This window comes from Myxocyprinus asiaticus, chromosome 19 (assembly GCF_019703515.2).
Source record: "Myxocyprinus asiaticus isolate MX2 ecotype Aquarium Trade chromosome 19, UBuf_Myxa_2, whole genome shotgun sequence".
In the NCBI taxonomy this organism is placed as follows: Eukaryota; Metazoa; Chordata; class Actinopteri; order Cypriniformes; family Catostomidae; genus Myxocyprinus; species Myxocyprinus asiaticus.
Window position 1 is genome coordinate 10,478,908 of NC_059362.1, and position 24,356 is coordinate 10,503,263.

The window sequence follows — 24,356 nt, forward strand, 5'->3', positions numbered from 1 at the left end:
ACAAGCCCTCAGTCCAGCCTCTCTCAGCCTATTGCGGACAGTCTGAGCACTGATGGAGGGATTGTGCGTTCCTGGTGTAACTCGGGCAGTTGTTGTTGCCATCCTGTACCTGTCCCACAGGTGTGATGCCTAAGCATGCCTAAGGCACGTTCATGCAGATGAGCAGGGACCCTGGGCATCTTTCTTTTGGTGTTTTTTAGAGTCAGTAGAAAGGTCTCTTTAGTGTCCTAAGTTTTTATAACTGTGACCTTAATTGCCTACCATCTATAAGCTGTCTTAACAACCGTTCCACAGGTGCATGTTCATTAATTGTTTATGGTTCATTGAATAAGCATGGAAAACATTGTTTAAACCCTTTACAATAAAGATCTGTAAAGTTATTTGGATTTTTACAAAATTATCTTTAAAATACAGTGTCCTGAAAAAGTGACGTTTCTTTTTTTGAGTTTATTATCAGCAAAACTATTTGATAGAAAAGTTGAATATGTCTATTAATAATTTCTGTTCCTTTAAGCTACTATTCCTTTAAATATGTCAGTGCCATGCAAACAACATATACACTGAGCAACTGATAAATAAAACAACTTAAATTGACTTGAATTCACTTTCCTGCATCTGTCTTTCAGACCTTCCTTTAGACTTTAAGTTCCAGAGATTTTCTCCAGATAAGCCCAGCACAACAGGTTATTACCCCAGACCTCCAGACTCGCTGCTGAAACGTGAACAGAACCAGTCCTGAATTCTCGCACTTCTCAAGCACAGTCCAGGAGATTGTCCCGCCATTGAGTTCTCCAGATTCACTTAGAGCTAGGCCATCCATTCTTCCAACCAGTGATTAAAGCTGTGTGAATGTAACACCCTGGACAGTGTCTGTGTATTATCTTCTCACCCCTACATGAACAAGTACAGTTGAAGTCAGAAGTTTGCATACACCATAGCCAAATACATTTAAACTTAGTTTTTCACAATTCCTGATATTTAATCGTAGAAAACATTCCCTGTCTTAGGTCAGTTAGGATCACTACATAATGTTAAATGTCAGAGTAATAGTAGAGAGAATTATTTATTTCAGGTTTTATGTCTTTCATCACATTCACAGTGGGTCAGAATTTTACATACACTTGCCTTTAAATTGTTTAACTTGGGTCAACCATTTTGGGTAGCTTTCCACAAGCTTCTCACAATAAGTTGCTGGAATCCTCCAGACAGAACTGGTGTAAATGAGTCAGGTTTGTAGGCCTCCTTGCTCGCACACGCTTTTTCAGTTCTGCCCACAAATTTTCTATCAGATTGAGGTCAGGGCTTTGTGATGGCCACTCCAATACCTTGACTTTGTTGTCCTGAAGCCATTTTGCCACAACTTTGGAGGTATGCTTGGGGTCATTGTCCATTTGGAAGACCTATTAGTGACCTAGCTTTAACTTCATGGCTGATGTATTTAGATGTTGCTTCAGTATATCCACATAATTTCCCTTCCTCATGATGCCATCTATTTTGTGAAGTGCACCAGTTCCATCTGCAGCAAAGCAACCCCACAACATGATGCTGCCACCCCCATGCTTCACGATTGGGATGGTGTTCTTCGGCTTGCAAGCCTCACCCTTTTTCCTCCAAACATAATGATGGTCATTAAGGCCAAAATGTTCCATTTTTGTTTAATTAGACAAGTGGAAATTTCTCCAAAAAGTAACATCTTCATCCCCATGTGCACTTGCACACTGTTGTCTGGCTTTTTTATGGGGGTTTTGGAGCATTGGCTTCTTCCTTGCTGATCAGCCTTTCAGGTTTTGTTGATATAGGACTCATTTTATTGTGGATATAGATACTTGTCTACCTGTTTCCTCCAGCATCTTCACAAGGTCCTTTGCTGTTGTTCTGGGATTGATTTGCACTTTTCGCACCAAACTACGTTCATCTCTAGGAGACAGAATGCATCTCCTTCCTTAGCGATATGATGGCTGCGTGGTCCCATGGTGTTTATACTTGCATACTATTGTTTGTACAGATGAAAGTGGTACCTTCAGGCATTTGGAAATTGCTCCCAAGGATGAACCAGACTTGTGGAGGTCTACTTTTTTTTTTCTGAGGTCTTGACTGATTTCTTTAGATTTCAAAAAAAGAGGCACTGAGTTTGAAGGTAGGCCTTAAAATACATCTACAGGTACACCTCCAATTGACTCCAATTAGCCAATTAGCCTATCAGAAGCTAATTGTCTAAAGGCTTGACATAATTTTCTGGAATTTTCCAAGGCACAGTTAACTTAGTGTAAACTTCTTACCCACTGGAATTGTGATATAGTCAATTAAAAGTGAAACAATCTGTCTGTAAACAACTGTTGGAAAAATTACTCATGTCATGCACAAAGTAGATGTCCTAAACGACTTGCCAAATCTATAGTTCGCTAATATGAAATCTGTGGAGTGGTTTAAAAATGAGTTTTAATGACTTCAACCTAAGTGTATGTAAACTTCTGATATCAGCTGTATAATGTAACTGAAGTTGTGTTTGTCTGTTTGTGACTAGCCATGCATTGATCATTGGATGTACAAGGAAGTTACCATCTATTGTGTCTTACGCTGTTTACTCACAATAACACATATTTGTAATCAGTAGAGCATTCTCACTACCATTGAACTACTAAAGGAATAGTTCACCCAAAAATTCTGTCAACATTTGCTCATCCTCATGTTGTTCCATTGATTATGATTTCCTTTTTCCTTATTGGAAAACATTGAATTTTCTGAAGGATATCCTTTCTGCCTTTTTTCATATACTGTAATGAAAGTCAATGGTGACTGGGTCTGGCAAGCTCCAAAATGACAATAATACACAATAAAAGTGTCATAAAATTACTCCATATACTGTAGGTTCAGAACGACATGAGGGTGAGTAAATGATGACAAAAGCTTCATTTGTGGGCAAACTGTACCTTCAAGGAGTACAAAAAAACATAGTTTTCCCATGAGCTATGTGTTTATTTATTTATTTATTTATTTTGTTTGTTTGTTTTTTGTTTTTTAATGAAAGTAATGTTACATAACCTCAAAGGATGTGTTTTGGCAATGCACTGTGCTTTTATGTAATTGCTTACTGCAAGAAAGCCAGGCACAAATGACGTTGAATATTCATGCAACCAAGAAACTGCCATGAGTTCTTTGCTCTTCTTGTGATTGTTGAAAGTGTTGCAAGTAAACTGCTGGTGCTGAAACTGGTTCAGATTAGTGCCAGTGTTTTGTAGTATATTGTAGATTGTTTACTTTCCTGCATTTGATTGTGATTTCTCACCCTTCTCTATATTGTTGTAATTTACTGTACTCTTTGAGAGTTTCTATGAGAAATGAGAGAGATGGTGTGTACAGTACATCATATTCCCAAATGCAGATGAAGTATTAAGTGTCCACTTGACTTCTTGCACAAATGCCTTTTGTTTCAGGTCTTCGTTGTTATTGAATGAAAAAGGGTGAATACTTAAGAATTTCTCTGTGTATGTAATGTTATAGTAAAGGTGTAAAAAATATTGTGTTGTTGGGTGATAGTCAATGTAAACAGCCAATTTTCTGTCATGCACAGTGGCAGTGTTGAATGGTGCCATGCTTTACCCAACCATTTAGTGGTTTTATGTGTCAGAGCACGTCTTATCTAAATCCCATTACTTGTTTCATGTGTGTGCTGGTCCTGAATATTGATAATGATTTGTAAAAGCAATGTAAGTGGATTTTATGTTTTTATGTTGAGTGGTCTGATGGGGTTTCCATAGTGGTAGGCTGTAATGGTTTTAAATGGTACAGTGTTAAAAGACAAACTGCATGTCAGAAGTGTTTGATTTTATTGTTTAACAAAGCTGAGATTTAAGTGATGTTGTGTTCCGTCACTGGGCAGCTTCATCAAGTACAGAGGTGTGGAAATCCTCATCAGAGCTATGACCTACTTTTCTCTGTTGATTAAAAAAAAAAAAAAAAATAGTATCTTCTGCTGTATGTGGTGAACAGCACTAATGATTGTTAATTGAGTACAGGGAAAGTGTTCGTATGTGCAGAAATAAAAAAGAAAAAATTAACATGAATTTTAAGGGCTTTCATGTGTTTTCTCCTCACCCAAATGCTGTTGAATAAATGTAAAACAATTTGTTATACGTACAATATGTGCTATTATAATGAACTTTTGTTAAACCCTTGAACCTAGCATTAGTTCAAGTATAACATTGTTCAAGAAGTTGAAGAGCATTTTAAATGTAGTTTTCTATATGGAGGAGACCTCTGTGATAGATGCTGTGTCGAAGCAAATTAGAAATTTAGAAATGTATAGTGATGCTGCTTATTTTTAATAATGAAATAATAATTCAGATAATTAAAATACATTATAGTGGCAGTCTAGTAAAGCATTAATTAGACAATACCTAAAGTGGCTTTAAAAGACAATAAATTGTTTATTTCCATATTGTTAAGCATAAGTCTATCATTGACCTACCAGTCCACAGCGATGCATTGTGCAATTGAACAATTGAAGGTTATGGACTTTTCTTAGGGCGCATCAATGTACACATGCGTCAGACAGACACTTTTGAATCGTCTCACTTTGCGTCATGCTAGTTGGTTTAAACAGTTAATCGATGACAGTTAATCAAGTGGGAAACATTGCGTACAGTTAGTCCAAAATAAAAAATAGCATGAACGCGCACTGTACATCGCTCTGCATGTCCCATCCATGAGACTGCAACATTGAAGTGTACCCTTGAAGCAGGCTTGATGAAATCAGATGATGGACCATTTTAATATAAACAACGATTCCATTTACTGCAGACACTGTACAACATTACAACAAGCACTATCTATGATCATCCGTCCTGTCATCCGTGCTTGAAGTGAACAGGCTTGTACTCTCTTTAGTACTCAGATGAAATGTCTGACTGACACGTTAAACCAATCACATTTCTCTTTCTTGCATGATGTTTTGGGGTGTGTATATAGAGTTGCCACTTGTGAAGTTTTCAGACGGTCCCTTACCACACCCTCCACAGTTTTCGCACGTTTTAGCACAGTGTGAGGACTTTTTAGACGGTCCCTTACCCACCATAGACACAATTTCCAACGATTATCAAGGTTAAATTAATTATCTTGTACGATTTCGCGGTGACGCCATCGGACCAGCTTAAATATGGGACCAATCGCGTCCCATATTGATTCGATACGGGATTACGCATCGTTTCATCTTTAAATACGGGACGATCGTATTTTACTGGACATGTGGCAACCCTATACTCGGTGTGCATGATTTATAAGTAGATCTAGTTTGTCAAACATGCGGGAATATCTCATTCTGCCTCAAACAAAGTCTTTAAATATCCTTAAAAGATTCGATGCCACATACATTGTCAAATGTATCAGGTTCTTTATCAAAATTATGTTTTGAAGCTAAAAAGATTCATAAGCCTATCAATTCCTAAATTTGCAGAAATTTGCTTTTCATATAGCCTATATGTATTTCCTTTCATAATCATTCAGTCTTAATTCATCTAGCCTAGTAGGTCTCTTTAAAATTTATATATATATATATATATATATATATATATATATATATATATATATATATATATATATTTATTTATTTATTTATTTATTTATTTATTTTTATTTTCGAGAGATCAGGAAAACAGTTTTAATATAAAATTAAGTAGTTTTATAGTTATATATATATATATTTTTTTTTAAACAATTTGTAAACAATTTTCGGAAACATTACTTGTGTTATGCACAAAGTAGATGTCCTAAACGACTTGCCAAAACTATAGTTTGCTAATACTAAATCTGTGGAGTGGTTAATAAATGAGTTTTATTGACTTCAAACTAAGTGTAAGAAATGTAAACTTCTTACTTCAACTGTGTATGTATGTATATATATATATATATATATATATATAATATTCCTTCCACGTGACATACAACACTCGATAAAGAGCCGCTTGTGTGTACGCATCTTTTTAAAGATTCGTATTGCAAGTGTTTATGCGAGTGACACATCGCTTCATCAGATCAACATGACAGCTGTGTTCGCTTCCTGGGCCTCACCCACGCTGAAGCAGCTCTCATGGAGACAGACTGCCCTCACTGTGAGGACATGAGTCTCCTGACGCTCCGCTCTAGGGTCGCCCTCGTTCTAAGTGTTGATTCTTCCTTCTGCGACCTCCTAACCACTTCCTCTGTGTTAAGTCTCAAGGGACCACATGAAGAAGCATGGCGTGGCCATGAGGTAGAGATGGAAGAATCTGAGGAGGATCTCGTGCCGGCGCAAGTTCCTTAGGGGAGCGAGGCGCTTGAAGCCCCCTCGACCTGCTACAGTTCCAATGTGGGACTTAAATCTGGTGCTGAGGGCGCTCATGAGCCCCACGTTCAACCCTTGGAATCCGTTGAGTTGCGTGTGATCTCTCTAAAGACTACACTTCTGTTGGCTCTGGCCTCAGTTAAACGGGTTGGTGATATACAGGCACTGTCGACTGACAGTTCATGTCTGGAATTCGGACCGGGGTTTTCAAAAGCCACCATCAAACCCAAAAAAGGCTATGTGCCTAAGGTGTTATCCATGCCCTTTAGGGCTCAGGTAATCCACCTAGCCTTCTCTTCCCTACCATTTAATTCAGATGAGGAGCAGTTAACGCATTTATTATGCCCCATGCAGGCATTACACACATATGTGATGTGCACCTGCCAGTATAGACTGTCAGATCAGCTCTTCGTTTGTTATGGAGGACGCATAGAAGGCATTTCTGTCTCCAAGCAAAGGCTCTCTCACTGGGTCATTGATGCGATTGCCCTCGCTTATGAATCACAGGGCGTGAGATGCCCTATTGGCGTGAAAGCGCATTCAACCAGAGGCATGGCATCTTCATGGTTAACAGTTCATGTCCGGAATTCGGACAAACAGTGTATCTCTACAGGATATATGCCTTGCAGCAGGATGGTCTTTGCAGAATACGTTCGCAAGGTTTTATAACCTAGACGTGGTGTCTATCGCTTCGCGAGTCGCCTCTGTCTAGAGAGCTTGCTTTTCCAACACCAGTGGGTCAGCCCGAGCTCCTTATTACAGGTGGGCTACCTGTTATAATTTCAATACAACCACCTGTGTAGGCTGATATCCAATTTACTCCCACTAGAAGTCAAAAGAACTTCCAATAAGAATACACCTCCCTCCCTACCTCTGGTTAGGAAGAGGTTAAATTTATACTGTGTGTATTATATGACTCATATATATCCCCAGCATAAGGTTAACTTCCCATCTGGTTGTCACCATGTGGGGTTATTCATTATTCTATACACTTGAAATATGTTGTAAGAAGTCACCGCCCGGTGGGCCGTGACCTCATATACATATTGTTTTACAAGTGTTTATACCCTGGTGTATCTCTCAAGGTATGACGTCATGTAGTGCAGCATGATGGGACCCAAAAGCGTTTACCGCAATGTCAAGTGAACTGATTCGATAGGGAACGTCTCCGGTTACATATGTATCCTCGATTCCCTGAGATGAAGGGAACGAGACATTGCGAAATCTGGCTGCACTACTACTTCTGAGTGTCTAGGTACGAGCGATGCGTTCTTGTCCTTCAGTCAGAAAATTCTGATTTGGCACCCGCTTATATAGGGCAAACGCTCTTAAAAGGGAGGGGTTCAAACGCCATTGCCAGTCATAAGATTGGAGTTATTATTATACAAGGTCATCGGAGAAGGAATTCCCCAAAAGTGTTTACCACAATGTCTTGTTCCCTTCATCTCAGGGAACCGAGGTTACATGTGTAACCGGAGACGTAATAATTATACAACATACATTACTGATTATAAGGCTTTTTTTCAAGGCATTATTATGTATTTAGAACACATTATGAACTGTCTTTATTGAATGTGTTACTGGAGAGAGAGAGAGAAATAAAGAACCACAAAAAAAAAAAAAAAAAGATATTACCCCTCCTTCCTTCCCTCCTTCCACACTGCACCTCCTTCAGCAGATGTGACGCTGTCGGTCTAGCCACTAGTAACTTTCTTTCTGCGCAGCTGATTGCGGTTCTGGACATTTATTGAAGAAAAACACTTTAAAGCCCACGGGTGCCCTCCATCAGGCATGCAACCGACAACTTCGGTGTATTTTGTGAAGGTGAAGACTCTGGCAAGTGGACCAGAGAGGTAACGGAACTGTTTATAACTTTATTTACTATTTAATAGCAGTGAGAGTTCTGATGTGTATTAGAATTCTTTCTTTGGCAGATTCCCCTTAAAAAGCCTGCAGAGGATGGGGAAAATAGTTAGTTATATTAATTTTCTTGCTAGATTATCATGTAATATAAGCTATAAACATGCAATATGTTGTGTCAATTAAACTTAGTAAAGTAATATTTTAATGTATCCTCTTTCGGTTTTGGCTATAGCTTTGTGCTCACAAGAATTCTTTTGAAGAACTTTTGACTGGCACTGATTAGAAATTGCACATAATAACAATTTAAATTCCTGAGGGCTGTAATTCAAAGTATGTAATGTTGGTTTTAATATATTTAATATAGAAGAAGAATTAAAGAAAGGACCTTAACTAGACTCTCCTGTCTCTGTTAGTGTGTACTTTTTTCTATATCATAGAGGGTTTCATATTTACATATAGAACTTGACAAATTACATTTCCTATCTATTTCTAAGAGACAAACTGGATAGAAACGAGCCAGTTATCCACATCTCTGAGAGCGTGTGTGAGATCAGATCCCACACACAGCTTATGCAAGCATTAGCTGTTTGACCATGTGTTTCCCAGCAGGAATGCAGAGGTTGAGGGGTCAAGGGCCACTGCTGTGACTTGCCCTATTTAGTTTCACCTTTCGCAAAAGGGAATTTGGATTCCAATAAGCACCAAATGGAAGGAAATTATGTGTCCGTGATGCTATTGAAGTGTGATTAGATCACTGCTTTATTGTGCAACAGGATCGAAAGACTTAGAGAGGAGGTTGAGTTTATTTGATATATGTATGTTTTAAGACTTTTAAGGAGACCAGGGTAATAGATACCGGCTGCTCTGGACTGGAGTGTCTAGACACCCCATATAACTAGACCAGCTAATTTTCCATTTGTCCGACGGAGTGTTAGTCCGTCTGGAGGAGGAGCAGAGGACATTCCTGTTCTTGGAATGATACAGTTGTGGTTCACTGAATAGTAGTGAGCTGTCCACTCTTAGACACAACTACAAGCTTTAACACAGCTAATCAATATTACTCATATTACTCATTAACTGCAACAGTCTCTTGGTTGATTGGCAGTCTTAATTGCTCACTATTTTATTAAAAGTGAAGTGTCATATTTATTTATTTTTTTGTAAATATGTTGTTCTATCTCAGCTTAATATGGAGAGACAACTATAAGTAAGCCATTTGTAGGTAGATGTCCCCAAAAAGTTTAACACTGTGGCTCTATCAAAACAATGCTCAGTTTGTTTGAGCTTCTCGACCAGTCCAACATAGCAACATTAGCTCAACCAATGGCATGAGTTTAGAGTGGGATTATCTGCACCTTTCATGCAGGTGGTGTATTGCAAGATCTTTCAACATTTAACTATGTCCAGGATATGCATTACAGATATCTATAATACAATTTTACTAAATGGTCATTCTTGAAATCAATAAGTACTACAAGTGAAAATGCAAATTGTTTATATCAGTAATTACATTTACACTAGTAAAAACATTCATTCTTGATATAAAAAATTATGTTATTACTTGTAGAAATAACCTTATATTATGTTATTATGTTAATATCTTGATATCAAAAATAGAATTTCAACTAGTAAAAGCTGTTATTTCTTATATCTGCAGTTGCATATCATCTATATACTTCTTACTAGTAAAAACAATATTCAATATAACAGATATTAATTTCAGATATCTATGATGTTATTGTAACTAGTAAGAAAGCCTTTTAAGATATATTTATTTTTACTCTACGATATCTAAAATCCACCACAGATCTGAAACTATTTCCACTAGTAAAAAACAAATTCCAAATATCAGAAATAGGCATTTTTACTAGTTGTAATTCAATTGTTGATATCATGAATGAATATTTGTACTAGTAACAATGTAATTATCAGTATAAAAATTACCATTTTTACTTCTTTTTTTTTTTACCACTTTTATCATTTTTAAGGCTTCTACTAGTTGAAATTAAAATTTTGATGTCAAGAATGGGTATTTCTGCGAGTAATAAAAAAATGTTTGATAAAGAATTTACTTTTTTACTAGTGCAAACCTAATTACTGATATCAAAAAATTTTACTAGTAAGAGGTAGGCTATGTGAGCTGATATGTGTTTTTGGAATTTCAACTACTAAGAAATTAATTATAGATATCTGTGCATTTTTGAACAGGAGTGAATGACAGACCATTGTGAAATTCTACGATCGAAAATGAAGTCATGGTATTTAGTAATTAGTCATATTACGGCCTCTACTAATTGTAATTCAATTTTTTATATCAAGAATGTGTATTTCTGTGAGTAATGACAAATTTTTTATGTTTTAAGAATTCGCTTTTTTACTAGTGCAAACTTAATTACTGATATCAAAAATTAACATTTTTACTAGTAAGAGGTAGGCTATATGAGCTGAAACGTGTATTTAGAATTTCAGCTACTAAGAAATTAATTCAAGATATATGTGCGTTTTTGAACAGGAGTGAATGACAGACCATTGTGAAATTCTACTACTGAAAATGCAGTTAAAGTATTTAGCAATTAGTCAAATTACAGCTTCTGCTATTTGTAATTCAATTTTTGATGTCAAGAAAGGGTATTTCTGAGAGTGATGACATCATTTTTTTTTTATCAAGAATGTACTTTTTTCCTAGTGTAAACCTAATTGCTGATATACATTTTTTAGCATTTTTACTAGTAGAATTTCCATTGCTGATATCAAAAATTAGCATTTTAACTAGTGAAAAACGAATATACAGATATCTATTTCTATAGAATATAACAGAAATATTGAGCGTTCAGGCATGAGGCTTCTCCTGTGAGCCTGACGAAGCAAAGCACCATATTGAACTTTCTTCTCCCCCTTCATAAATGCATAGAAACGCAGAAAGATCAGCCCTACAGCTGGGTCTAATTACCACAGGCATTCAGAACCTTCAGTGTAACGCAAGGAAAATAACATTTCTTTCTCTCTTCTCAGTTGAGAGAAAGCAAGGCGATGTGTTCTCTCCCTCTCTGATGCCAGAATGAGAACCTACACCCGTGGGGCACCAACAGTGTTCTTCATAAGTGCACTGTGGGTGCTGGTATCCCCAGCTCTGAGTGAGGTGGACCCGAGCGGAGGCATCGCATTCCTTGGAGGGAACTACGAGGGAAGTCACCCCATGCTCTACTTCGGCCAGGCAGAGGTTGAGCAGCTACAGCGTGCAGCCGTGGAGACGCACAAGGCTCTGGCCCAACAGATCCGGGAGGCCGGGGAGGCCATGCTGGAGCGACCGGATGAGTATCTACCCCCCTGGAATCCTGCCGAGTTCAGTGCCCGCTGGAATGAAGTCTATGGGAACAATTTAGGCCTGCTGTCTATGTTCTGTCTGCTGTATCCACACCGCGCCGGTGCGCTGGACATGGCCAAGGAATACATGGAGCGGATGGCTGCACAGCCCAACTGGTGTGTATTTGTTGTGCTACCCAGCCTTGAAAGAAGCTTTGCCTTTACGGAGCTTTGTTAGAAATTTGTCTTGTTCTTAAGATAAAATCGTTTATTACCCTGCTGGAAAAAAAATGCTTAAACTAGCCTAAGGTGTTTTAGATGATCTTCCAGCCTGGCCAAGCTGGTTTTGATGATTTTATAAAGGCTGGGACATCAGGTCAGGCTGATCAGCTACACCAAGTCAAACCAGCTAACACCAGCAAACCAGGCTGGTTTAAGGGTTTTTATTTTGTCAGCTTGGCAGACATTTCTAGTAAAATTATTAATATGGTGCTAGGCAGCAACTGAAGCTCCCATAATGGGTTTGTGAGGACTTTATTCACAGTATGGTGAGAACAGAGAGGTGTCCCCTCTTTTGCTGTCAAGAATTAAGTGTACACTCACTAAACAGTTTATTAGAAACACCTGTGCACATACTTATTCATGCGATTATCTAATCAGCCAATCGTGTGGCAGCAGTGCAATGCATAAAATCATGCAGGTGAGGGTCAGGAGCTTCAGTTAATGTTCACATCAACCATCAGAATTGGTAAACAATATGATCTCAGTGATTTCGACCGTGGCATGATTGTCGGTGCCAGACGGGCTGGTTTGAGTATTTCTTTAACTGCTGATCTCCTGTGAATTTCACACACAACAGTCTCTGGAGTTTACTCAGAATGGTGCCAAAAATAATTTTAATTGATGGACAGTCCAGGATAAAACACAAATTAAAGTATTGTGAACATATTACATAAATGCTAAAATGTTAATAATTTATTTTAGTTTATTAAAAGTAGCCACCCTTTGTCTAGATTTCATCTCTGCAAACTATTCTCTCAAGGCCTTTTCACACTAAACTCAACATGAAAAAAGCGAGACAAATTGCAGATAAATGGCCCCTTCAACCTAAAAGCATTGCAAATAATGGCAGCTAGCACATTTACGCCTTTACAATAGCTGGTGCTGATCCACAGTCTATAGACCTTATCCACAGCAGCGCCATTTTTAATTTTTGACAGCAATGACAATAGGTGGGTTTCCATCCAACTCTTTTTATTCGCATTTTGAAATTGCGCAAAAGAAATCCTGAATGGAAACACTTGATATGCGAATAAACTTTCTAAATTCACGTAAATATTTTATGCGCTAGGAGGAGGTGGATTTTCTTTTATAAGTGTGCGATAGCTTGATGTGACTAGCCAACCGAAAGGTCCGACCTTGGCACAATTCTTTGAACATAGCGCTTGTCATTCGGAAGTATTTAACCCACATCTGGTCGATAAAGTAGGTCCTCACAATCCGACAGAACAGTTTTGAGGTCAGGCGCTCCCAGGTATGCGGAGACTGACGGTGTGAGGGCATCGCAGCAATTTCAGCTCACATTATATCAGATATTTCATTTATTCTGCCATGTCTCGTGGATGCATTTAATAAAATGAGATACTTGCTCCAATCTTGCAAATAAAACTGTCCCGAAAACAGGGAGAGGACATTCAGCGGCTCCCTCATGATAATGCACATTACGTAGTGGATGGAAGCACGCAACAATTCGTATCTTTAGAAATGTGCTTAAAAAATGTGAAACATTTTGGATGGAAACCCAGCAACTGAGGCTGTGAGGGATAGATGTACAGTTTCTTCAATGGGTTGTACAGTTGTTTAAAGTGTTTAAGTGGATCGTTCCACTCCGAGACAATGAAAAACATCTTTCCTAGAAATTTCAGTAGACAAAAAACTCCAAACAACATGAGTTGTGGAAAATTAGATGTGATCTGGGAGCTTTTTGATAGCTTTATTGAGTGCATGTCATTGCAGAGATGGTAAGTCTATCCCTCACAGCCTGGTTTTCATTCCCATCATAAATCAAAGATGGCGCTAGAGTGGATAAGGTCTATTGTACTCCGGTACAGTAAATGGTGCGACACACCCTTTAGCTGGTCGGCCCACCGCCTATCACGCATGAGAGGAAGAACTACTTGACAAGTTTGCAAAACAACCATGGACACAGTAAGACAAGTTTGTTACTGATTTGCTCCAAAAAACAAAAAACAAAACAAAAAATCAACACACAAAACAAACAAACAAAAAACTCCCAGTATGAAAGGCAACACAGGATCTATTAATTCTATTTAATATCTTAAAGGGGCACTCAGTAACGTTTGTCACTAGACACCTAGCAGTTTGAATGCAGCATCGTTTAAAATCAATAGTTTCGGTTTCAGATGCTATTGTAGAAATTTGTATTCACAGTCATCCATGATTACTTTAATCATGATTTAGTCATGATTTCTTACATATATTGCAAAATTACAGTTCATGTCTTTATGAGTTAAACTTTTTTAATGAGGAAAAAATTACTGAGTGCACCTTTAATCATCTTAAAAATTACAGCGAAAAATCCCTTTTGGTGTGAAAGGGCCTTTAACCAGCTTAGATGCATTTTGGAATGTTGAAGGTTCCCATGTATGCTGGGCACTTGTTGGCTGCTTTTCCTTCACTATCCGGGCCATTTATAAAAGTGTATATATATACATATATATATATATATATATATATATATATATATATATATATATATATATATATATATATATATATATATAATTTAAATTATATATATGCTTTATTTGGTATACTGTATATAAATTCTTTATTAGGATATGATAATCCATTATTCATACTTTTCTGTTTTTCATCTGTATTACCTCATTTTAAATTTTAAAGATGTCAAACCAGTTTAGTTATTTATGTTTTGTTCTGCTTGTCCGCCAAGACCTTGGGCCTGTTATTGCCCCTAGCTCCCACTAAGCAGTGTCATAGAGCTGAGATGTGCCAAACACATTATTATGGCAGTGGTAACTAACTATAAGTAGGTTATAAGCAGGAAGGAAGTAGCTACTTTGTTTGCTGACATGTTCATTTTGCAGGTTCTGAGGTCTGTAAAACCTAAAGATGTGAGATGGTTTTGGTGAAATGTAGAGGCTGACATTGATTTTTCTAGCAGTTTGATTTTGTACCACATTGAAGCAGATGTATGATTATATATATATATATATATTATTATTATTATTATTATTATTATTATATTATTAAGAGAATTGTAGCAATTGTTTAAAGGTCATTTCTGCCCATAAAACAAGAAAGATATGGGAAAAAACACTTTAAAAACGAAAGTTATTTCTTAAATGGGAAACTCTTTTATTATGTTTATAGTTGGTTTCTTAAGTCTGAACTACTTATGATAAAAAATAATAATAATAAATAAATAAAACAGGTAAATAAATTGATTTTTAAATAGATATTTATTTCATTATTTAAATGACCAACATAAAGTGTCTTACACACTTTTCCATTGGTACGTCATTGTGCTTTTATGTCATTTTATTTCTGCCAGATACATTCAATGAGTCGATGCAATGCAGGTGCAATTTTTAAATAATAATAATAATAATAACATTAATAATTCTGTTATAAAAATAAAAAAAATTGTTTGAGCGTGTTGTATTATTCAACTCCAGAAAACACTTCTCGGAGAACACTGTTTCTTATTCAGCCATACTGCCTTTTGTACAAATACTGTACCTCCAAAAATGTTCATGACACAAACAGGCGTGCCTCTATTACTAATACCACAAAAGCAGGCTCTAATGCAGTGACAGACAGACAGTTAGATTTGCCTCTGATATGTCTAAACTTGCATCCTGCTTCTCATACATTTATCTTGCCTCTAATATTGCTTCTTCTGTCTGTCACTACTAAAATGGCCTTAAGTTCCCTTTTTGTCTCACTGTAACTTTATTCAGATCATTCCTATACAATCTCTTTGGTTAGTGTGTCTTTGTTTGACTTTGATAGGTTTACATTAGTGGAAGAGTACAGTAAGTTATTGTGCTATTCTCTTCTGCATGGATTTAACTTATTAATTTTCCCACTTTGAATTTGAGGTTGTCTCCAAAACATTTGCCAAATATTTTGGTTTCATATGATCGTGCAAGCTCTCTGTTGCTTGAATATTTTGGGTAATTTTGACTATATTAGAAATTTTGGCTTAGTCATTGGTCTGCTTGGGATCTGAAAAGCTATTTAGTTGTTCTTCATTTGTGTTTCAAGACCTACAAATTTGTAATGCAAGTCCTTTTCTACTCTAGTGTATTCAGATGTGTGGCCCCCTGTGGTACCTCAGGTTAGGAGCTGATGTTTCTGTTTAGGCTGCTGTAGAGGGTTGTGGATGATTGCGGTTAACTGCTGTGGTTCTCCTGCTCTCTCATTTGCACTGCCGCCAGCATGTAGCGGCCAACCAGGACCAGCCTAACACAAACCTCCAACTTCTGGCACTCGTAAGATTGTCATGATTGCACACACTCCAGATTATCTTAGTATAGTCGTAGCTGATTCAAATCGAAACCATTCACTGCTCTTAAAAAGTTGGAAAAATGTAACGCTATTTGTGTACAAAACAAGCCCAGATGGGACTTGTGACAGAAAGCAAGCCTCTGTAAGGTGCAATTTAATGAGATGTTGTTATGGCTTCACGATTGCTGTAAAAAAGCAGATAGCCACAGTCTGCCAGCTGATTAATATTGTGGAGGGTGAGAGTTTAAGCGATTTAATGCCCATTGCGATGAATATGCAACCTATGTGGGGACTAGTTCTTTCAATTAGTCAGATTCCCACTTAGACTTTGGGAAATGTTCAATGTTACTTGGGTTGGTGATATTTTAGTGCATTTCTATCTTTAAACTGTGGAAGGCTTTGTATGGAAAATGTCAATTAAGCATTAAATTGTTACATAAAGTTTTGCTTTCTTTCCTAAAAAGGGAATAAATATTATTTAACCTTTTCATGAGATGGGACTAAATTCCCCTGAGTGCCCAACAGAGAAAGTTATTTCCATAAAATATCAAAATAATGCAAGGAATGCAAAATCTATTAGGACGCAGACACGTGACACTTCACAGCTGACACACTAGAGGGGGCAGAGTGTAGACGAGTAATTTAATGATTTCTTGTCATTTAAAAAAAAAAAAACTCTGTTTATACTACACCGATCAGCCACAACATTCAAACCACCTGCCTAATATTGTGTAGGTCCCCCTCGTACCACCAAAACAGCGCCAGCCCGCATCTCAGAATAGCTCTGTACCACAATTGTACAGAGCGGTTATCTGAATTTGTGTAGACTTTGTCAGTTCGAACCAGTCTGGCAATTCTCTGCTGACCTCTCTCATCACAGAACTGCCGCTCACTGGATGTTTTTTGTTTTTGGCACCATTAAATTAAGTAAATTCTAGAGACTGCTGTGTGTGAAAATCCCAGGAGATCAGCATTTACAGAAATACTCAAACCAGCTCGCCTGGCACTAACAATCATCCATGCGATTATCTAATCATCCAATCGTGTGGCACCAGTGCAGTGCATAAAATCATGCAGATATGGGTCAGGAGCTTCAGTTAATATTCACATCAACCATCAGAATGGGGAAAAATGTGTGTGACAAGGAGGAGGGCGTGGCCAGGACGTGAGGGTGCACTGCCGGCGCTGAATCAGTGGGAGAGCGATACAAAGGGGAGCCGGAGATGCCAGTTCGAGAGAGAGACGCACATGGCCGCGCTGCATGTGTGTGTGTTTGTTTATGTTTGTTTTATGTTGAGTTTTACATTAAACTTTATGTTAACTGTTCAGCCGGTTCCCGCCTCCTCCTTGCCCATCCTTTAACTGTTACAATGTGATCTCAGTGATTTGGAGTGTGGCATGATTGCTGGTGCCAGATGGGCTGGTTTGAGTATTTGTGTAACTGCTGATCTCCTGGGAATTTCACACACAACAGTCTCTAGAATTTACTCCGAATTGTGCCAAAAACAAAAAACATCCAGTGAGCGGCAGTTCTGTGGACAGAAATGCCTTGTTGATGAGAGAGGTCAATAGAGAATGGCCAGACTGGTTTGAAATGAAAGTCTATGGTAACTCAGATAACCGCTCTGTACAATTGTGGTGAGAATAATAGAATCTCAGAATGCTATTCTGAGATGCAGGTTGGCTCTGTTTTGGCAGCACGAGGGGGACCTACACAATATTAGGCAGGTGGTTTTAATGTTGTGGCTGATCAGTGTATAGGAACAAATGGGTTATGTCTACAGTGCTGTGTTTGTTTTCTTTCTTTCTTTTATATTTAGATATGTAAATAAATAGACAAATAATAATATGGTCTGCCTGCTCACAGTTTGGCTGTCTGTTTCATAAAACAAACATGATCACTTGCTTAAAAAGACTGTTCGAAGTGCTGTTTGTATGACTTGTGAAGAAAATCGCATGTCTACCTAATGTAAACAGACATGGCTGCATCCGTTGGATGATCATGTTTATAGATGTGATGACTGTGCGTATATGAGCTGTAAACTGTTATTGTGGAACTTTTGTGACCATTTGGATGTCTATGTATAAAATAAGTGTATCACCTAATAAGCAGACATGGCTGCTTGCACTGGATGATTGCTTTTATAGATGTGTTGACATATGAGCTGTAAACTGTTATCATGGTACTTTGGTGACAGTTTGGCTGTCTGTTTCATAAAATAAACATATGTGATTGAAAAGACTGTTCAGGTAGCTGTTTGTGTGACTTATGAATAACAACCACCACAAAACAACCTAATAAGCAGACATGGATGTGTGGATGATCGCATTTGATGTGTTGACTGTGCATATATAAGCTTAACTTTTTATTGTGGTACATTTGTGACCATTTGGATGTCTGTGTATAAAATTAACTTATCATGTGCTTGAAAAGACTGTCTGGGTAACTAATTGTGTGGTAATGAATGTGCCTGGCCTGCATATCTCTGTGTGTCGGTGTGAAACCCAATTTGAATCTGGCAGCTTGTGACATCACTGGCTATTGCTGTTATTAATCGTCACAAATATGTGACGGTACATATGAAAGGGTTAATCACTTACTTTTTTTCTATTTTATTCATTTTGTCTATTTTAACGTGTCCATTTGTTAATTGCTAAAAATAGCTGTTGATACTGAAAGTATTCATCCTTTGTTGAGTAGAATTTAAAAATAATCAGTTGGGCTAAAAACTAGAATTCAGTAAAAAGTTGCACCACTTGTATGTGCGCTATTTTTAGTGCAAAAACCTGTGTCTTACTCATAAAACAGGGCTACTCAACTTTGGAAATCTCAGGGCCAAAAGCTTGATGTCTGTAGCCTCGAGGGTCGCATTCTTATTTTTTTTAATATAGTAATTCTAATATCTAATACATACGTGTTTATTTATGTAATATATATCTAAAAATGTTATAGTAAACAGTTATAAGTTATTATTTTATACATTATATGTAACCTATAGATTAGGGCCATAACAGATATATTTTCTCATGGTTTGGTTTTAATTTTTCAAAGAGCCACTTTCTACCACATTCATTGCAATACAGAAAACAAAGAAAAAAAGAAGATATGTTCTGTTCTGTTGTCACTACCGTCAAACACCACGAGTGTTCAAAATCACATACACCAGAGATGCATTCAAAAACAAAAGAGATATATCCAATATTGACTCCTAAACTGCTCTAGTGAGAAGTCCTAGAGATTTGTTCACCCTTTTTAACATTTTACGTGTATTATCGCTAATAAGCATCTGTGTTAATGCATCTCAACACCGTTTTTGCAAGATAAAGTATTATTTTTTCCTGTTATGACTTAAAACAGGTTTGACACAGATTCGCACTGTGATAAGGGACTCTCAAGTGAGACTGAGAGTGGGCATTCTTGATTGACAGACCGTGTGTGTGCACATACTGTTTCTATGAACGTGCACGTGCAGACTGACTGCCGCTCTCAAGTAACGTTAGCTGTGCTCAGAAGTTTATTTCATTCATTACATCCTTTTACAGTTAACTGTTCTATGATTCAGCAATACATAGAACTACCTTAAATGCTCGTGAAAATGGACACCATACAATTCATACACATTTGATAGGCTATTTAACAAATGGCATAGTGGGCTAAAGCACATAACTGGTAATCAGAAGGTTGCTGGTTCGATCCCCACAGCCACCACCATTGTGTCCTTGAGCAAGGCACTTAACTCCAGGTTGCTCCAGGGGAATTGTCCCTGTAATAAGTGCATTGTTAAGTCGCTTTGGATCAAAGCCAAATGCGTAAATGTAAATATATTTTTTATGATGAAATCATAACGCTGGCCGCAAAAGATGGCTCGAGGGCTGCATGCAGGCCGCATGTTGAGAAGCACTGTCTTAAAACATAATTCTTTTACTGAATTGGGTAACTGCTAACACAAAACATAGTGCATGTGCAAATAAACAGTGCTATCAACAGGCACAGTTCATTCTTAAGTGAAATGAGACATGCCCTCTGTGGCAGTCTTTAATTAAATTTCCATTCAGCGTGTTATGTGTCTCTGGTTTTGTTACTGAAGATTTCATAGTGACATGACTGTCAGTCCAAATCTCTGTTTACCTAGTTAAGAGCAGCTTTCCTAACAATAAAAATGTTGATCGTAAAAAAAAAAAAAAGAGCAACTTTCCTCTTAAATTCCATTCAAAGGCTTATATTGAACACTGCTTTAACTATATGCAACTGCTTCAGTAAAACCCATTTGTCTGTTCAATTTGGAATGACCAATTCCCAGTGTGCTTTTAAGTCCTCGTGGTCGCATAGTGATTCGCCTCAATCCGGGTGGCGGAGGACAAATCCCAGTTGCCTCCGCGTCTGAGACCGTCAACCCGCGCATCTTATAACGTGGCTTGTTAAGCGTGTTGCCACAGAGACATAGCGCGTGTGGAGGCTTCACGCCATCCACCACGGCATCCACGCTCAACTCACCAGGCGCCCCACCGAGAACGAACCACATTATAGCGACCACGAGGAGGTTACCCCATGTGACTCTACCCTCCCTAGCAACCGGGCCAATTTGGCTCCTTAGGAGACCTGGCTGCAGTCACTCAGCACACCCTGGGATTCGAACTAGCGTACTCCAGGGGTGGTAGACTGGCTCCTTTTTTGCTTTAATGATAGCATGCTCTAAAGCTGGCATGGATTCCTTAACTTTGTGTAAAGCCTTATGTTATCCCCATATGATTTGAGATGGAGTATCGTGTGTGCTTAAATGGAAGCAAAGAAATCTGACCTTCTCTCTATGATTTTTTTCTTTTGAAAATCATAAACTTTTTCAGGTTTAATTCAGATTTTGAATTCCAGATTTTCAATGTGGACTCCACTGTATTTTAAAGAGTACTGTTTGTGTGTGTGTGTGTTTCAGGTTGGTGAAAGATGCTCCATGGGATGAAGTTCCAATGGCTCACTCTCTGGTTGGCTTTACCACAGCATATGACTTCCTGTATGAGTACCTTAGCAAAGTTCAGAAGGAGCGTTTCCTGCAGGTGATTGGGAATGCTTCACGCTACATGTACGAAAAATCTTACCACCGTGGCTGGGGATTTCAATACCTCCACAACCACCAACCAACCAACTGCGTTGCGCTTTTGACAGGCAGTCTTGTGCTCATGAACCAAGGTGAGCCTAACATTTCTTCAGAGTAATGTGTCCAGCTTTATAATCAGCGAGAGCATTAGTGGCATGCAATCGGTTACCACAGAAAATAATTTAGACTCCTCCCTTGATTTGTAAAAACAAACAAAAATCATGTTTAATGGCTAGACATTGCACCAGAATGTTTTATATATATATATATATATAGTACTGTGCAAATGTTTGAGGCACAACAAAAAGGTTGTATAGTGAGGATGTCTTCAAAAATAATGCCATAAAAAGTTTTCATTTATCAATGAACGTCATACAAAGTCCAGTAAACATAAAAAAAGCTACATCAATATTTGGTGTGACCACCTTTGCCTTCAAAACAGCACCAATTCTCATAGGTCACCTGGACACAGTTTTTCTTGGTCGTTGGCAGATAGGATGTTTCAAGCTTCTTGGAGAATTCGCAACAGTTCTTCTATCTATTTAGGCTGTCTCAACTGCTTCGGTCATTTCATGTACTCCCAGACTGACTCTGTGTTCAGTGGGGGGCTCTGTGGGGGCCATGCTATCTGTTGCAGAGCTCCCTGTTCTTCTATTCTATTCTATTCTATTTGCAAAAGGAATGTTTGGGAGTTTAAAATGTATATTTACTGTTTACACACTAAAGCTGAAGATATATATAACCATCTTAAGACAAATGTTTTTGTGAAATGCCTTATGTGCCTAAGACTTTTGCACAGTACTGTACATATATATATATATATATATATATATATATATATATATATATATATATATATATATATATATATATATATATACACACTGGGTTGGGAGGGTTACTTTTGAAATGTATTCCACTACAGATTACAGAACACATGCTTTAAAATGTAATTTGTAATGTATTCCATTAGATTACTCAAGGTTTTCAAGATTTTTGCCAGTACAGTAAGACAAAATACACATGTTAAAAATACATTCTCTGAAAAACCTAAATATCTTACGCAGTGTTGTTTCTAAAACAAGATCAATCAAATTGATCTTGTTTTAAGGATTTTTAGATATTTTTACAGAAAAACAATACAAAAATTATTATCAAGAATACAATTTTTGCCCTAATATCAAAGGTCTTACTAGAAAAAAGAAATTATGATCTAACATGAATTTTCTTGATAAAGAAATATGATCATGCCTGGTAACATGTGCATGTAAAATGGCTAGAAACGGCATTTTAGCTTAGCATAAAGCTGACAATTTACACAAGGTTTATTTATATTTCTTCTGCTCCAAACTTACTTCAAACTTACTTCTCTGTCTGCTCGTATGAATGTCACACATCATAAGAAAGTGTTTCTCCGCTGTTCAAATGCACTTTGGAATCGCATCATTTATATGTACAAATGTTTTCCATCTGAAAGGACTAAATATTAAATGAAACAAATGACAATAAAATGCAAAGTAATCTCTTCAGTAATCAAAATACTTTTTGAATGTAACTGTATTCTAATTACCAATGATTTAAATTGTAACTGTAGTGGAGTACAGTTAGTTATATTTTGTATTTTAAATACATAATCCCATTAAATTTATTCCACTACTCCCCAACCCAGTATACCACTGGAGAAGTTACCAACCTTGTCTGGGCAAAGTTGTAGATCCAGTTTTCCAACTTGCGTCATACAAAACTGGTAAAACTGGTAATTTTTTTACACTTTTCGCTCAAGAATACCAGAAAGGCATCCATATCCATTAAGTACTGTTTTCATGGAGATAACTCCATTCACAGGACTGTAGACTTTGATATTGGAATTATGCTGGTATTGCGTAACCAGAAGTTCATCCACTTAGAAAAGTAGCCCCACCGCTAAAGAAACAATTTAGACAGCTTTACAGCTGAAATAACACATTTTTATACAGAAGATTAGTACAAATCTACTGGTAAATGCTGTAATCCCATTTTAGCATTTCAACCTGCGGATTGCCTTGCCCTACAGACTTCCATTGTAAGTGCATTACTGTAAACACAAGTTTTGCTTGTTTTAAAAAACTGAATGATAAGTCAAAATCATTTTTTGTAGACAGCATGCAACAGATGCTGTTGAGAGAGCTTAACTTGTGTTGATCACGGAACTTTCCTTTAAATGAAGTTTTCAGCTTCAGAAATTCTCTTTCACTCTTAAGGCCGAAACATACTCTATGCAAGTACGTGAGCGCAGATGCGATCGCTTGGTCCAGTTGAACATGCTTAACGTGCATTCTTGCGTTACCGTGGCGGTAGTCTCAGCCTCAGACGGCACGCCCACGGACTGCCAACAGTCTGTGCACTAACCATCTGATGTTTTTAGCACACAAAACTAGAAAACGCTTTCTCAATGTAATCAGCAAAAATCTGATTGGCTGATTTGATAGAACCTCCCTGAGTAGATGGACACAGGATGTTTCATCAGTCTGCCTGGAAGCCGAGTTGTGTTCACAAGATTCCGCGTTGATAGAATGAGCACTTCTGAGGACAGATTATCACAGAATTTGTCCAAGTTTGCCAGGTTAGTGACACAAATCTTTTAAAGATATTCAGACTTGATGTGTTATTATTCAGGTAAGTTGTTATAAATATATTAACTTTAACTTTCTTGCTCAGCAATATTCTCTTTGAACTGTTGCTCCGCCATGACAATAGTTGACTTGAAAGATAAAACTCAACATAAAAGTGGACATTTCACACTAATCTCGCTATAGCACCCCTTGTGGCAACGCTGAGAATGCAACATGTTGTGTTTTGTTATGAATTGCGGTCTGACACAGTTCAGAGCACAGCGTTGCATGAAATCAAGCTTGAGTTGCAAGATACTTCTGCATTCACGTACTTGTGTAGAGTAAGTTTGGCCCTTAGAGAGTGAGTTTTGTTACTTCCACTTTAAATTACATATGGCTTTTGGAGAAAGTTCAGTCTCCTGCCACACACACACTTTTTGAGGGAGTCTTCTAACCCCCCTCGCTCAGCATTCCTGCCTGGAATCTAAGGCTGCTCGGGGTCATTCTGCAGAGCTGAACTTGAGCCTCCGTAATTATTTCTCCAGTGGTGCAATTCTCCACATGACTCCACTACTTTCAGAACAGATATCTTCTCTCTTTCTCTCTCTCTCTCTCTCTCTGGCTTTCTTTTTG

The 24,356-nt window shown here is 37.7% G+C and overlaps 2 protein-coding genes across 3 annotated transcripts in view; both read left to right on the forward strand.

The window, feature by feature from the left end:
- nt5dc1 (5'-nucleotidase domain containing 1) overlaps window positions 1-4,080 on the forward strand; it is an 81,495-nt gene extending 77,415 nt beyond the window's left edge. Inside the window, exon 12 of the mRNA XM_051645518.1 lies at window positions 627-4,080. Within this exon, the coding sequence (XP_051501478.1) occupies window positions 627-739 (113 nt within the window). The 3' untranslated portion in view covers window positions 740-4,080. The remainder of the gene's footprint in view (window positions 1-626) is intronic.
- A 3,929-nt stretch (window positions 4,081-8,009) lies between these two features.
- LOC127410312 (dermatan-sulfate epimerase-like) overlaps window positions 8,010-24,356 on the forward strand; it is a 31,802-nt gene continuing 15,455 nt past the window's right edge. For both annotated transcript variants that reach the window (XM_051645510.1, XM_051645511.1), the window contains exons 1-3: window positions 8,010-8,172; window positions 11,195-11,662; window positions 20,971-21,224. In XM_051645510.1, coding sequence (XP_051501470.1) covers window positions 11,241-11,662; window positions 20,971-21,224 — 676 coding nt within the window. In that variant the 5' untranslated portion in view covers window positions 8,010-8,172; window positions 11,195-11,240. The remainder of the gene's footprint in view (window positions 8,173-11,194; window positions 11,663-20,970; window positions 21,225-24,356) is intronic.